Source organism: Paroedura picta, chromosome 3 (assembly GCF_049243985.1).
Source record: "Paroedura picta isolate Pp20150507F chromosome 3, Ppicta_v3.0, whole genome shotgun sequence".
Classification (NCBI taxonomy): domain Eukaryota; kingdom Metazoa; phylum Chordata; class Lepidosauria; order Squamata; family Gekkonidae; genus Paroedura; species Paroedura picta.
The window spans coordinates 47,429,255-47,443,276 of NC_135371.1; the positions used below are offsets into that span (position 1 = coordinate 47,429,255).

General features: G+C 41.0%; 1 protein-coding gene across 1 annotated transcript in view; it reads left to right on the forward strand.

Moving 5' to 3' along the window:
• TKT (transketolase) overlaps positions 1 to 13,371 on the forward strand; it is a 38,321-nt gene extending 24,950 nt beyond the window's left edge. The window contains exons 7-14 of the mRNA XM_077325547.1: positions 1,897 to 2,090; positions 2,451 to 2,615; positions 5,222 to 5,378; positions 7,849 to 7,979; positions 9,630 to 9,713; positions 9,860 to 9,953; positions 10,838 to 10,960; positions 13,036 to 13,371. Of these exons, the coding sequence (XP_077181662.1) occupies positions 1,897 to 2,090; positions 2,451 to 2,615; positions 5,222 to 5,378; positions 7,849 to 7,979; positions 9,630 to 9,713; positions 9,860 to 9,953; positions 10,838 to 10,960; positions 13,036 to 13,223 (1,136 nt within the window). The 3' untranslated portion in view covers positions 13,224 to 13,371. The remainder of the gene's footprint in view (positions 1 to 1,896; positions 2,091 to 2,450; positions 2,616 to 5,221; positions 5,379 to 7,848; positions 7,980 to 9,629; positions 9,714 to 9,859; positions 9,954 to 10,837; positions 10,961 to 13,035) is intronic.
• The last annotated feature ends 651 nt before the right edge of the window (positions 13,372 to 14,022 follow it).

The following is a 14,022-nucleotide window of genomic DNA, read 5'->3' on the forward strand; positions in this document are numbered from 1 at the left end:
AATTTGACCTACAGTCTCCGCCTTTTAGGCCACTGTTGCATTGAATTGACCTGGATCGTGCTTAGAGCAGCTGTGGGAGTCATGGAGAATGTGGCCCTTACATGATATAAATTATGTACATTGCTGGAGAGGATGGCCTCTTGAAAGGGGTGTCTGAACACCCTGCATACTTCCCTCCCTCAGAGGCATGCTTTCCCCTCTGTTTTCTATTACTCTTCTGTGACTGAGCTTCCTTGCTTCAGAAATAACAAAGTATTTAACAGAGGGAAAAGGTGAGGTGTAATCAGGAGTTGAAATTTCAGGTAAAGCCAGTACTTGCACAGATTTTTCATTCTTAAACTTACATTGAAAGGCTTTTGTTCCGGTGTTGTCCCCAAACACTTTATTATGTTTTCTTGGAATATTTGCTACCTTTTTTGGTTTCCAGAAGATGGTATACTCTTTCCACTACTCAAACCTCTTCTCTTGAAACACCAGTACCCTTCTTGAGTTTTTAACTACAGTATTTTCTGGTGTATAAGACTACTTTTCCCCCCTGAAAAATATGCCTCCAAGTGGGGGGGGGGCATCCTATACGCCGGGTGCACTTCAATTGGGATAGACATAGCTGCCCATAGTGGCCCATAGTACTGTAATGTAATGTAACAAACTCTATATTTTGAGTGGAAATGTTGGGGGGTCGTCTTATACGCCCAGTTGTCTTATACGCCGGCAAATACGGTAACTCTGAAGGTCTCTAAAGGTAGTTTCTAACCACGCTAGAACAGGATTTTCTGTACTCATCAGAGCTAATTCCCTGTTTAACTGGACAGGGAATTTTTTTTTCTCTGTCAAGAAGATCTACCCCCTTTCCTTGGCCTGAATGGTGGTCTTCACCTACTTTCCAAACTTCTTTGCCAAGTTCCCCCCAGTTCTCCTGCCTGTTAAAATGCTTTCAGCTAAGACTGAAATCACTCTCTTCAGTCAAGGAAGAAATCTCAGCATGCAGCAGTCTCAAAACTTATTCTGTTCATCTGATGCCAACCAATCAGATTGCTTGGAGTATCCTGTCACTCAAGGCTATCTGTTTCCGTAAAGAATTAATATTTTACAGTCCTTTACTCTGTACAGCGCTTCTAATCCTTTAAACAGTGCACTCTGTCACAGGGTGTCAAATCAGTCCAGGAAACGGAAAGAACTTGTGTCATTCATAACATAAGGAGATCCAGGTGGATCAGAGTAGTGGACATCTTGTCCAGCATTCTGTCTCACACAGTGACCAACCAGCTGACATCACAAGATGTCACAAATATCTTTCCACGGAAATGCTTCTTTACATTAATTCTTCCTTCCTGAAACACAGTATTTGTGGAGACAGGAATGGCATCTTTCCTATTAACAAGTATTATTGAGGGCGGGGAGATCTTCCATACAAGACGCATACCAGCAGTGAGAACAACATTTGACTGCCTTATAAAAGATGAGTGACAGGTACACATTTATTGTGCAGAAAAAAATCATCGTGGCCTAAGTGCATGAAAGAAAAGAAACTTTGGAGACAGACTTAGTATAACTAGTGAATGCTTTGTTTTTTGGGCTAGTGAGGTTAGTGCTAAAGGAAGATTCTCTAGCAATGAGGAAAGGAGGAATCGTATAGTGGGAGGAAAGAACTGGAATCAGGGGGGCTGTCTAGCTGCCCAAGCTAAAATCTGGAACAAGATAGGCTGCATTAAATATCTTGCTGACATTGGATCCCAGGTGGCACCATTGTTTAGTATCATCATATTTGCAAATAGATCCATCCCAAGCTAAACTGCTGTGGAATTAACTCTTGAGCTCCCACTGATTTCAGCTATTTGCCAACATGGATTGCACTTTAACCTCTTTTTTTCCCGAAAATATTTAATAATCTATCAGGTATTGAAGATAAGGAAAACTGGCATGGCAAGCCTCTTCCCAAAAACATGGCTGACCAAGTCATTCAGGACATTGACGACAGAATCCAGAACAAGAAGAGGCTTTCTCCGGCTTTCCCACAAGAGGATGCACCAATAGTTAGCATCAGAAACGTTAGGATGCCCTCCCCACCCAATTACAAGTTGGGAGAGAAGGTAGTGTGATGCTTCCCATCAATGGTTTGCTCAGAAACATTGTTAATTTGGTTTTATGTTTTGTATTAGTGGCAGAGAAAAAACTGCTTTACTCTCTTAACTTTTATGTAGTAAGGTAACAGGAATAAACAGTATAGAAGTCTGTAAATGAAGCCAGCTACAGAGAAAGTGTCAATTGTAATTAATTCATAGCATATCGTACTCAAAACATTCAATTCAGTTTCTTCATTTTGGCCAATTGGGCTTAACAAAGTACACTAGAAATGGTTGGATCAAGCCTAAAGAAGGATTTCCACCCACAGAGCATGATTTTCCCTCTCTCCCTTCCGCTCAGCAGTGTGTCTGTTTCCCTTTTCACAGATAGCTACTCGCAAAGCTTATGGCCTGGCTCTCGCAAAACTAGGCCATGCATCTGACCGAGTGATTGCTTTGGATGGGGATACAAAAAACTCCACTTTCTCTGAGCTGTTCAAAAAGGAACACCCCAGCCGATTTATTGAGTGCTACATTGCTGAACAGAACATGGTAAGTTCTTTTGAGAGAGAGACTGTCCTGAACTACAGAGAATTTCTGTTCAGAAAATCTGAGCTCTGGGACCAAAGTACTGTCCTCATGCTATTTTATTTATGAAGTGGCTAGGTATGGTATAACCAGAATTAATGATAAATAAATGCAGTTGACAAGGAGCGATTTTGATGGGCTCGGAGCAGGCTGTTTTTCCCCTCTACTAAAACTCCTCTCATTCTCTCTGTTTAGATTGTAAGATCTAGGAAGCATAGGTTCAGTGGTGAAGCAAATGGCTAAGAATCGTGATTATTTAATAACATGTTTTCAGCCTGAAAACCCAAGCTTTTGGGTTGCATTTGTTTCACAGAGTTGGGAGCTTTTTGTGTTGTAGGTCAAGAAGAGATGTGAGCTGGCGAAAGAGATAACAGTGACATACAGAGGAAAGTTGGAGTATACGCTAAAGTTCTACCATCTGGAAAAGTCTGCTGTATTTGCCAGCTTCTTTAACATTTTTAAAGCTTTCCTCAAAACCGCCCTAAGCCATATGGGAGGATGGTATAAAATTTAAATAAATAAATAAATAAATAAATAAATAAATAAATAAATAAATAAATAAATAAATAAATAAATAAATAAATAAATACATACATACATACATACATACATACATACATACATACATACATACATACATACATACATACATACATACATACATACATACATACATACATACATACATGACTGCATGTCCAGCCCTGTATAGAAGTGAACCTCAGATCCGCAAAGTTCTGAATATTGTGCTATGTTGTTATTGGCAAAACAGTAGACTTGGGTATATGAAATACACACATGACAACTGCATGCAGTTGAAATATTTAGGAGTCACACTTCCCACCATTTAGTGTGGATGCATGAGTACTGGCCAGGGCTTTTCAGGGTCCCTTTCCATAGAATCATAGAGTTGGAAGGAGCCATGCAGGCCATCTAGTCCAACTCCTTGCTCAATGCAGGATCAGCCTAAGGCATCCAGGATACGTATCTGTACAGCTGCTGCTTGAAGACTGCCAGTGAGGGTAGCTCTCCACCTCTTTAGGCAGCCCATTCTGCTGCTGATCTGCTCTGTGAATTTTTCCCCTTGATATCTAATCAGTACTGTTCTACACATATTTTAAACTCATTACTGCAGATCCTATCCTTTGCTGTCAACCATTCCCTGCCCTCTTTCAAGTGACAATGGTTCAAATACTTAAAAAGAGCAATTGTTGAAAAGCTGCTCCTGAAGGTTGGTGGGCCCATCAGAGCAGCATTCCCAGTAGCATAGGGGTTGGTACTGCAAAGAAAAACTGGCTGCCAACCTCTGATGTTATAGAAGCACTTCATTCCTCTCCCTTCACCCAGCCCACAGTGCTTACAATACATCTGCTTCCATAGATCAGTTTGCAGCCATCCCTTCTGATTTTTTTTTTCCGTAAGTTCGAGCTTGTTGCTTTCTTGCTGGACATATGTGTTCAGGACAGATCCATCCTTTCATTGGAGTTTGCCCAGCATCTTATTTAAGCTTGAGTGCAACCTGTGCAAATAAATATTTATTAATTAAAATGTTTACATCCTTGTAGTGATCTCTGTCATAGTGTGGGGCAAAACTAGCCACTCTTTTGCTCCCCTTTTTACTGTTGCTGTGATCACCTAAGGTAAAATCCAGTCCCTCTGTTGTGGGTTGCCCAAGGCCAACATCACAGGGTTGTTGCACCGCAGCATGCCAAGGGGTCAAGGCACATGGGTAAGGATTTGTGCAGACTCTCTCCAGTTAAACAGTTTTTTTGCTGCAAGGCACAAACTTAGGTACTACAAAGACAGATCTAGGTGCACTATACAAAATAAACAAAAGGACAATTATTAAGGTACTTTATAATCTGTGGTATATCTGGTCTTTTATTAATTACAGGGTGCTCCTTTCCCTGGTGCATCTGCAGCCCTCTTTCATAACATTCTGTCACTCTTCATGGCAAACACACACAACCAACTCTCACGCCTGCCAGATCCGGACTTTCCATTCAGAGGGGTTAACACATCAAAGGCTAGTGTGTTTTCCCTCACCATTGGGAAAAGATGCTCTCTATCAAAGAGCATCTTCTCCCCAATCAGAGAGACACCAAGGTTCCTTTCCATCACCATAACTGTCACTGTGTATATATTTCCTCCAATTATCACAACCCCATGACCCTGGGTGCTCCCAGTATAACCCCTTATAAGGTTAGGGATCTCTTGCCTGCCAGTTAAGCATGCTTTGATCATTTGGACAGATAGTAGTGTCTCAGTTTAAATAGTGTGCTGGCCATGTGATGAATTGCATGGGTTTATTCATCCCCAGTATCATGTTTAAATCAGGTGTTAGTTCCACCTGATAAGTTGATATTTTAGAATATAATTTCTTCAGAGCCAAGCAGAGTCACACTTAGCTATCCAGTAAGGCAACTCATATACAATTTTCTATTATTGGTGCACGCATTTTTCTAGAACAGGCTTTGGTCCCAGAAACCTTGGGTTGGAGCCAGAGGTAGGCTTTGGATCCAGCCAAAGTGTTCCAGGTCAGCTGACTGCCTTTTCTCTCTCTGTAACAGGTGAGTGTTGCAGTTGGTTGTGCTGCTCGTGACAGAAACATTGTCTTTGCCAGCACCTTTGCCACATTTTACACTAGGGCCTTTGACCAGATCCGTATGGCAGCCATTTCTGAGAGCAACATCAATCTCTGCGGATCTCACTGTGGCGTTTCCATTGGTAAGTGTCCTTAAGCATACTTAGGAAATTATCTGAGAGCCAAGCAGACTGCCGTGTTTCTCTTCTTCTGCCATTCTTTTACTTTTTAGAAGCAGCAGGCATGCAGACAGGAAATCAGATGTTTCCCCTATGGCATTTTCCTGAACCATGTTTCCTTTCAATGTTGCTATTTTCCCTATAGATGGTGGGAGAAAAACATGAACCAAGCAGGCATCTTATTAATTTAAAAAATAGACTAGAGATCCAGTGTAGCATACTCTAATGATATATCTGGTCTCCCAGATGTTGAAGCAACTTAAAATTTATAAGAATACTAATCAGTACTCTGACACTTGTGATCCACGTGTATTTCTGTGTGAATTCAGAAGTCCTAAAAAGCATCTTAAATAACATTGCTTCGCCTTGCCTATTTGACAAGCATAACTGTAATGTAAGTGATTTCAAAATGTCCTATGGAATAATCCCTTTGAAAATTATGAGCATGATTGGCACATTGAATTCTTCCAGCTTTTTTTCCTTTGATGGCATTGTTTGACAACTAGGGGCCAAGTATTATTTTTACATAGAAAACTACACGTGGTTTTTGCAGAATGCTGTTCCTGATTTCAGCCAGTTATTACATAAATGAGCACCTTGTGTAAAGACTAAGGCACACAACAATATTTAGAGTTCAGCTCTATCCTCCTAGAAAGAGGATGAGTCCAGTTTGCATGCATAGCATTCAGTTTATCACTTCTTATCCAGCAGAGGACTACTGTGCATAACATCTTGATATAGCAGGAGCTGGGGAATAACTGGTGTCTCTTTGTCCCTTTAAGGCTCTTGGAGCTAGTTATGTAACCTTCAAGGGAGACAGCTTGTTGATTAGTACTGCTACTTATCCTGAGATGCCCAAGCTATAAATGCAAGTTTTGCTTGGAGGAAAAGGGGAGACACATTACAGCTGGAAAAACAAATTTCTGACTGGCAAGCCCTATATGCCCCATATCAAAAATCCAAAAACCTTGGTTTTCAGTAGTCAGTACTCCTATAGGGTGGACACAAGCAAATAGAGGATTAGAAATTTAATGCAGCAAAGTGTATTCTGTCTGCGAGATGCTTTGATTGCACCAAAAATCATTACAGCAGAGCAAAGTAGTACAAAAAATAATTTTTATTACATATATAGTGTGGACACTGTCATGTAATAGATGTCTGCATGAATGGCCTCAGTCTCTAAACCTTTGTGAGCATCACAGATCCTACATAGTTTTATCAAGGACACTTGTAGCAAGCAGAGGTTTTGTATTTGTAGATACTAATAAAATCCTCAGGAACAGTAGATTCAATCTGAGCTCTATGGAGGTCAGTGGAAGTTTCCTTTTTTGAAATGGGGAGTTAATATGTGCATTGTTGACATAGACAGACGACCTTGCCAAAGCCTGAACTGACTGGCTCCCGTTCAAGAATTTTGATTGTGGATTTTGCTTTGTTGTTGTAGCATATCAAGCTGCTTGCTCAGTCTGCTAGTTAAGATGCTTTCTTCTTTTTAAAGTATAATACTTTTCTGGCATTTTTTAAAATAATACATTGTGCAGTGGTTGCTTTGTTTTAAATGTACTTGGCTGCTGAACATTGTAATACTCAGGGATAAACCTATTCTGGAACTATTGAAGGTTTAGGCATGTCCTTTTCCCCTTTCTATATAGAATGTGTGCAGCAGTCAGGAGAACCAGCAGGGGACCATCAGTTAATAATGTGTTTTCCATTGGGAGAAGATCCAGGTTAAAATGTTGAGGAGTGTAATCTCAAGCAGAGATTTTTCACATGGCTTTTTGTTGATATTCTTTAAAAGTTGGGTTTTCCATCGGTTTTCATTTCCTGCAAGCAATCCTGAGACCCTCTGCTGAAGAGAATAGGGTAGTAACAATTAAAATAAATAGTAAAGAAGATACTGAGGCTGAGAAAAGGCTCCAGTTTGCAAGGTTTGGCTAAGATAGCTTGCTGGGGTTGGCAGCTAAGGCGGAAGGCTTGATAGTCCAACTTGGTGTCATGCTCTTGCTTTTTAAAGCACACAAATTTATGGTGCCCTCTGGCTGGATTGGGGCATACTGATTAAATTCCAAATTCATCTGTACTCTTTGTCGGATTGGCACACTGTTATCTCACACTTTTTTGTACCTGTATGTGTATATATTCAATTACCTCCAATTACATTTTTGTTCTTTTTCCTCTGTACTTTTGGTTTACCTATTATTTTACTGTTGAATTCCTCTCGATTTTTCTTTATAACCCTAGTTCTCTTTCTTTTTAGTTTCCTTCTATCTTCTTTCTTTGCTATTTAGAGAGTTCCGAGTTTAAGGAGAAGATGGTAGGTAGTCCATGCCTGTGAGTGCCTTATTCTTTGTTTTAGATACTATTTACTTTCAGTAGTACCCTGCAGAGGCATCAGTTCAATTTTATACTGACTTTCTCAACCTTAACTCTCTAGGTGAGGATGGACCTTCACAGATGGCTCTGGAAGACCTGGGCATGTTTCGTACTGTTCCTAATTCAACCGTCTTCTATCCTAGTGATGCTGTGTCTACTGAAAAGGCGGTTGAACTGGCTGCAAATACTAAGGTGTGAAACAGTTTGGAAATGTATTAACTTTAAAAGGTGTGCAGTACAATCCTAATCATATCTAAACAACAGGCTTACATACTGGAAAATGTTCATAGGATTGCGCTGTCAAAATCATTACATTCAGGCCCTTGCAAAACACTGTGCAAGGCATGCTTTCTGTGCCTTGAGGTGTCTGAATTGAAAGTATGCTAAACTTGTGGTTCAAACAATAGAATCATTGAACATATTTTGAACAAAAATAGGGCCAGTTCTTCCTTGTTGCAACCACTGCTGTAACTCTGCTGAACTTTAATTTTTCAAAGAACATTTTGTTCAGGGTGTGGTCTGACTGATCTTCTATCCTTGCCTCATTATTTAAAGTAGACTGTACCTGTTATAAGGGACAGCATTAAAAACCTACTAATTCAACAACCTCGGAGCAAGGTTTTTTAAATGAAACATAACATTGCTGAAGATTTTTGTTCCTTCTTGAAGGCTGCAGGATGAGCCTGGTTATCTCTCCTGCTCTTCTGTCCACCTTTTTCCTGCCTGTCCCCCAAAGCTCCTCTATCTCTTTTCCTGTCAGCTCTGCTTAAAAGGTTATCATAGGATTTGTGCAGAAATAAACATGAAATTGGATTTCCTTAAGAGTTTATACAGGGCAATTCATTTTAACACCTTCTACAATTGTTGAGCCTCTTGTGGCGCAGAGTGGTAAAGCAGCAGACATGCAGTCTGAAAGCTCTGCCCATGAGGCTGGGAGTTCAATCCCAGCAGCTGGCTCAAGGTCGACTCAGACTTCCATCCTTCCGAGGTCAGTAAAATGAGTACCCAGCTTGCTGGGGGGTAAACTGTAATGACTTGGGAAGGCACTGGTAACCACCCCGTATTGAGTCTGCCATGAAAACGCTAGAGGGCGTCACCCCAAGGGTCAGACATGACCCAGTGCTTGCACAGGGGATACCTTTACCTTTACCTTTAAAATTGTTGAATGAAGGAACAGTATTTGGCATGCTGAGATTTTTCCATCTGAGTTGTGTGTGCACAAACCTAAAATACCCAACAGTATTTAAAGTAATGAGTTTTCCAGTGACAACTAGAACTAGAAAAGAGCCATCACTGTAGTCTTAAAAAATTATGGTATACAACAGCAATAGGATTGAATCTTACTACTTTTTCTATTTTCTGCCAGTATAGCTTCTTTCTGATCTACCTTTTCTCCATGCAGTTCTAATAAACCAAGGCATAATCTTCATGGTGGTCAAAGGGGCCCCATGTCCCTCTTTAATCAGCAGAAAAAACTGTAGGAGAAAACCCTTCACTTTGTATACTTGTGGGACTGCAGCTGACAGGGGAAATGCATATTTGAATGCTTTTAAAAATATAAATAATTTTTTGTTTGTGGAAGACTAGACTCTTCTTTGTGACTGTTTACCTTTCCACAAAATTGGAATTCTTATGGTGGGGTATTCGAGCAAGGATTTTCCTGTCTGTATTCCAAAATGGGGCAGTCCCAGGAGAACTAAACTTCATGTTACGTGTGAAAGTGTGTGTTTTGCTATTGAGGTACAAGCTTGAATGGAAAAAGACTGATTTGGAAGTTTTATATGTTGTCTAGTACAATTTCTCTTGCAATCCATGCTGTGATCTTTTCTTTTTAAACAACAGGGCATATGTTTCATAAGGACCAGTCGTCCAGAGAATGCTGTGATTTACAACAGCAATGAAGACTTTCATATTGGACAAGCCAAGGTGAGTACAATCTGTTCTAGGAAAATCACTGAAACGTGTTTTTTTGCAAGGATGTTGCCACTTGACATCGTACTTTTTAACCAGCCCCCTGCTCCAGTCTCAGCCCTTGAAGTACCACTAATTTGTCTTTTAACTTTTGTTTTCAGGTGGTATTCAAGAGCAAGGATGATCAGGTTATAGTGATTGGAGCAGGAGTGACTCTGCATGAGGCACTTGCTGCAGCTGAACAGCTAAAGAAAGGTGAGTTGACTCTTATGTATATATTGAACTGTTTTGAGAATGTATGCAAATGGTCATCTGTGGTACAACACTAGCACAGTATGGAGAGCAAGAGTCCTGGACAAGTGTAATCTGGTTGCTAAACTTTGTCTTGTAACTTCTGTAGCATGAGTTCAAATCCAATTTCATCCTTAGCAGGCCATATCTCTAATCGCCTGGGCATGGTTAAGAGATTGGGAGCATGTTGTGGACTTGTGTTCCTTCCTGTTCTCTTATGTCATCATGATAATGCTAAGTGCATGTCCTCTTCTGGTCCTGGTTTCACATTGTTATTGTAAGGGCAAACCTACTTAACTGTAATCAGAGTTGGTTTCAACAAGAGGTATATTACTGTACCCACAAAGCAAGCCATGACTAGAAGGAGAACATTCTCATGGGAATTTTTACCACAGATCCTTAAGTTGTTGTAGCCAGTCAAAATGAATGAGAGAATATTTCTGATAGGAGAATTGATGGAAAAGAAGTCAGCCTAGGCAGTGTTTTAGCTTCTCCCTCTCTCTTTTCCTTTCTTTTTTGATACCCATTAGGATTTACTATCATTGTTTGAAATAATTGTTTCTCTAGCAGCAAGCTAACTCAGTCTTGATCTTACCACAGTACATATAGATACCTTGAGATAGCGATGGCACAATTGATTACGCCAGGTCTGTTTCTAGTTTCTCCAACCCAGATTTTGGCCATATTCTCATTGTCTTTTGAACCAAATATTCAGATGTTTCCAAGAGCTTCATGTTAAGTATTCATATGAAATGTTAAATACCATAGGTTTTTCAGATGTTTGCTGTTTTCTGTTTTGATGAGCCATGTGCCTTCAACATAATATGCCTTCTACTCCCCTTCTCCAGAAAGAATCTCCATCAGAGTGATTGACCCATTCACTATAAAACCTCTGGATAAAAAAATGATACTTGAAAATGCCAGAGCAACCAAGGGCAGAATTATCACTGTGGAAGACCATTATTACGAAGGTAAGCCAACAAACAAAACGAAGTGTTTTCAGTATATAAACTCATAGCTGCAGGTCCTTTGAAGTATAACAGAAATACCAATGTATGTTGTAACATATTAGCTGGGAATTGAGGGAGACTTAAAGACATCCAAGCATAATTTGGCTCTTTACAAAAACAAGAACCTTAAATCTGCCATGCTGGATCTGAGCAATAACCCATGTAGTCCAGCATCTTGTTTCCAACATGAGACTGACAATTGCTACAGGGAGCTCACAAGCAAGGTCTGTCCCAGTCTGCTTCTGATCCCTGCAGCTCCATTTGGCATCATTGTGGGGAACCCACATAGACTTACAGGGGGCTCTCATTTCCCCTCCTGTTTCCTCTTTGCTTCCTTCTCTCCTTCCCATCCACCAGTCAACCCTCCTTTATATCACCCCCCTGCCCCCCGTTTTCAGCTTTCCCTTCAGTTTCCCTCCTAGTGCCAGCCACTGGGCCTAGTTATACTGTACTAGGCACAGTTGTGCCATGGCAGAGTGGTAAATTGAACCTGGGTCTCCCAGATCTTAGTCTGAAACTCTGACAATATTCATTGGGTGACCACTCTTGAATAGGAGGAAGCAGCTAGGCCTGGGGAATTATGTAAATTGTGTGATAGCAAGGTGCCTGGTGGTTGCTGCTTGGCCTGGCCCCCAAAAGTCTTCCCTCAGAGGCCAAAACAGCCCCATTGAATGCTTTCATTACTGTTGTGGTTGTCTTGTAAGGGCCACAGTGGGCATTCATTTCTTAAGCTACAGGCAGTCCTAGGATTTTGAGGGATTCCCCCTCTCCTGTGTGAGTGTGTGCTCAGATTTCTCTAGAAACCTGGGGCTTCTCTCAGATTTATAGACAAATTTGTTTGGTCTGTTCATAGCCCCAGTCTCTGCACTTAAGGACCCATAGTTGGAGCAATATTGGGAGCCATTCCTTACCCGGAAAATATCATGAAATGCTTACCTCTCGCTGACGCCATATTTTTGGCATTTTGCACGATGTTGTCAACATCCAGCGTCCCAGCAGCAAACCTCAAGGAATATCCTCCATTTTAAAGCATCACTTAATTGCATAAAGTGGATCCCCCAAAATATGTAATGCGAGCAAGCAACCAGAAAGCCACACGCAAAGGAAATGTGTGGATGGTTTTTTTTTTAAACCAAATTGCCTGGAGCAACGAATAGGCATTAAATTGTCCAGGTAAAGCAAAAAAAAAAAATTCCCCATAAATTAGCACAGAAAGCATACCTCTCTACCCCCCCCCCCAAAAAAAAAAAACAGGTACAAGATTACTTTAAAATAAGCACTATGTATCTATGAATAGATGCATAGGCATAGAAACTGGGAAGTTTTGCTTAAAAAAAGACCTTGCATCACAGGCCCTTTCAACCATGGAGAAAGGTGATTGGCTGCCTGGCTTGATTGACTGGCAAAAGAGAGTTGCGTGTGTAGCGCGTTCCTCTCCTCCGCCATTTCAAGAAGGCGCGCGGAGTAATTAGAAGCGTGAGAAGGCGACAGAGGAAAGCGAGAAACCCAGGAGGTGCGAAATCGCCAGAGGTGTGATTTTTTATAGCATTACGCCATGGCGCTGGTGTAACCTTTTTTCCAATGTGTGGAATGGCCCTAAGAATTGGATGTACTAGTAAATCTGTCCCTCTATACATCTGTCCAACCATCTATTCTCTTTTACTGGGTGGAGCTGAACTTGAGTATTTTTTTAAAACACAGCAAAGTATTGTAAGGTTGGAAGCATAATACACTGTTTTATGCATCTCTCTGAGCCTCTACAAAGGAGAGATTGTTAGGACACGGAATCTTCTGCGACAGCTCCTATGTCCTGAGGCCCCACATGGATTTCTGAAGATTATTGCTCAGGATTGTTCCTCCAGAGCATTAATCCTGGTCTTAGAAGAAAGATTGTTTAAGGAACAGCTTCTTACAGGAGCAAGCAACTGTGCTGTCTTGAGCCCTCTATACTGTTTGATTCGTTTTTGTTTTAAATAGCAGCATTAAGCTGCTTACAGAGAATCTTGACTTAACTGTTGCACATCATCTTTCCTTAGGTGGCATTGGAGATGCAGTGTGTGCTGCTGTGGTTGGAGAACCTGGGATCACTGTCAGTCGCTTGGCCGTGTCCCACATACCAAGAAGTGGAAAGCCAGCTGAGCTGCTCAGGATGTTTGGCATTGATAAGGAGGCCATTATTCAGGCTGTGAAGATGGCAGTGTCTAAATCAAGGAATGCGGAGTAGTTTACATTGTAGGCCCACTGTGTTATGCTGGAGCAGCATATTGGGGGTGGGGAACAAGTACTGTTAAGCTTCAAACACATGTTTAAAATGATATGCAGAGTTTTAATGACAGAGCATTTGAATAAAAAAAATTAAAGTTTTGGGAGAATAGTGCTTGCTTGTTTTGCTAGGTGTTTTGAACTAGAGTGAAAGGATATTTAGAAAGCTACACGCTAATCCTGACACAAGGGACAAAACAGAAACATCATTCAGGATCCCCCCCCCTCCATTTTTAATTAGAAGACTTCAAGAACACCGTTCGGTGTTTGCAAATTCTTTACAATTCTTCTGTGTTATTCCAACAGTCCTTTGGCAGAGATGAGGCTGAAAAATAGGTGTCCTTCTCAGGCCCATGCGAATTTCACGAGTCAAATGCAGGGATCTGAACCCAGCTCCCTTGCATTCAGACCCACAACATTGACCACTGCAGTACAATAGCCTTGAGAATCATGTTTGAGTTGGTTCTACCTACCTACCTCAAACAAAACATGACTTTTGGTGCAATTTCGTATCCCGCAGTAGACACATTTTGTTTTAAAGAATTTGCATACACGAGTTGAGATAAATGACTGGATCCTGCAATCCATCAGTAGAAGGTGCTAATAGATCCAGATCTTCTTTGCTTTCCCGTGGCCCAGCAACCATTTCTGAGTTGAATTCCTGGGTCATGGGGCCTGCATATGGGTTGGGAGGCTGCAGTGGGGAGAGAAAAGAGTGAAATCACACCTTCTTGCCTCTTGTGAGAAGAATCCCACTGACA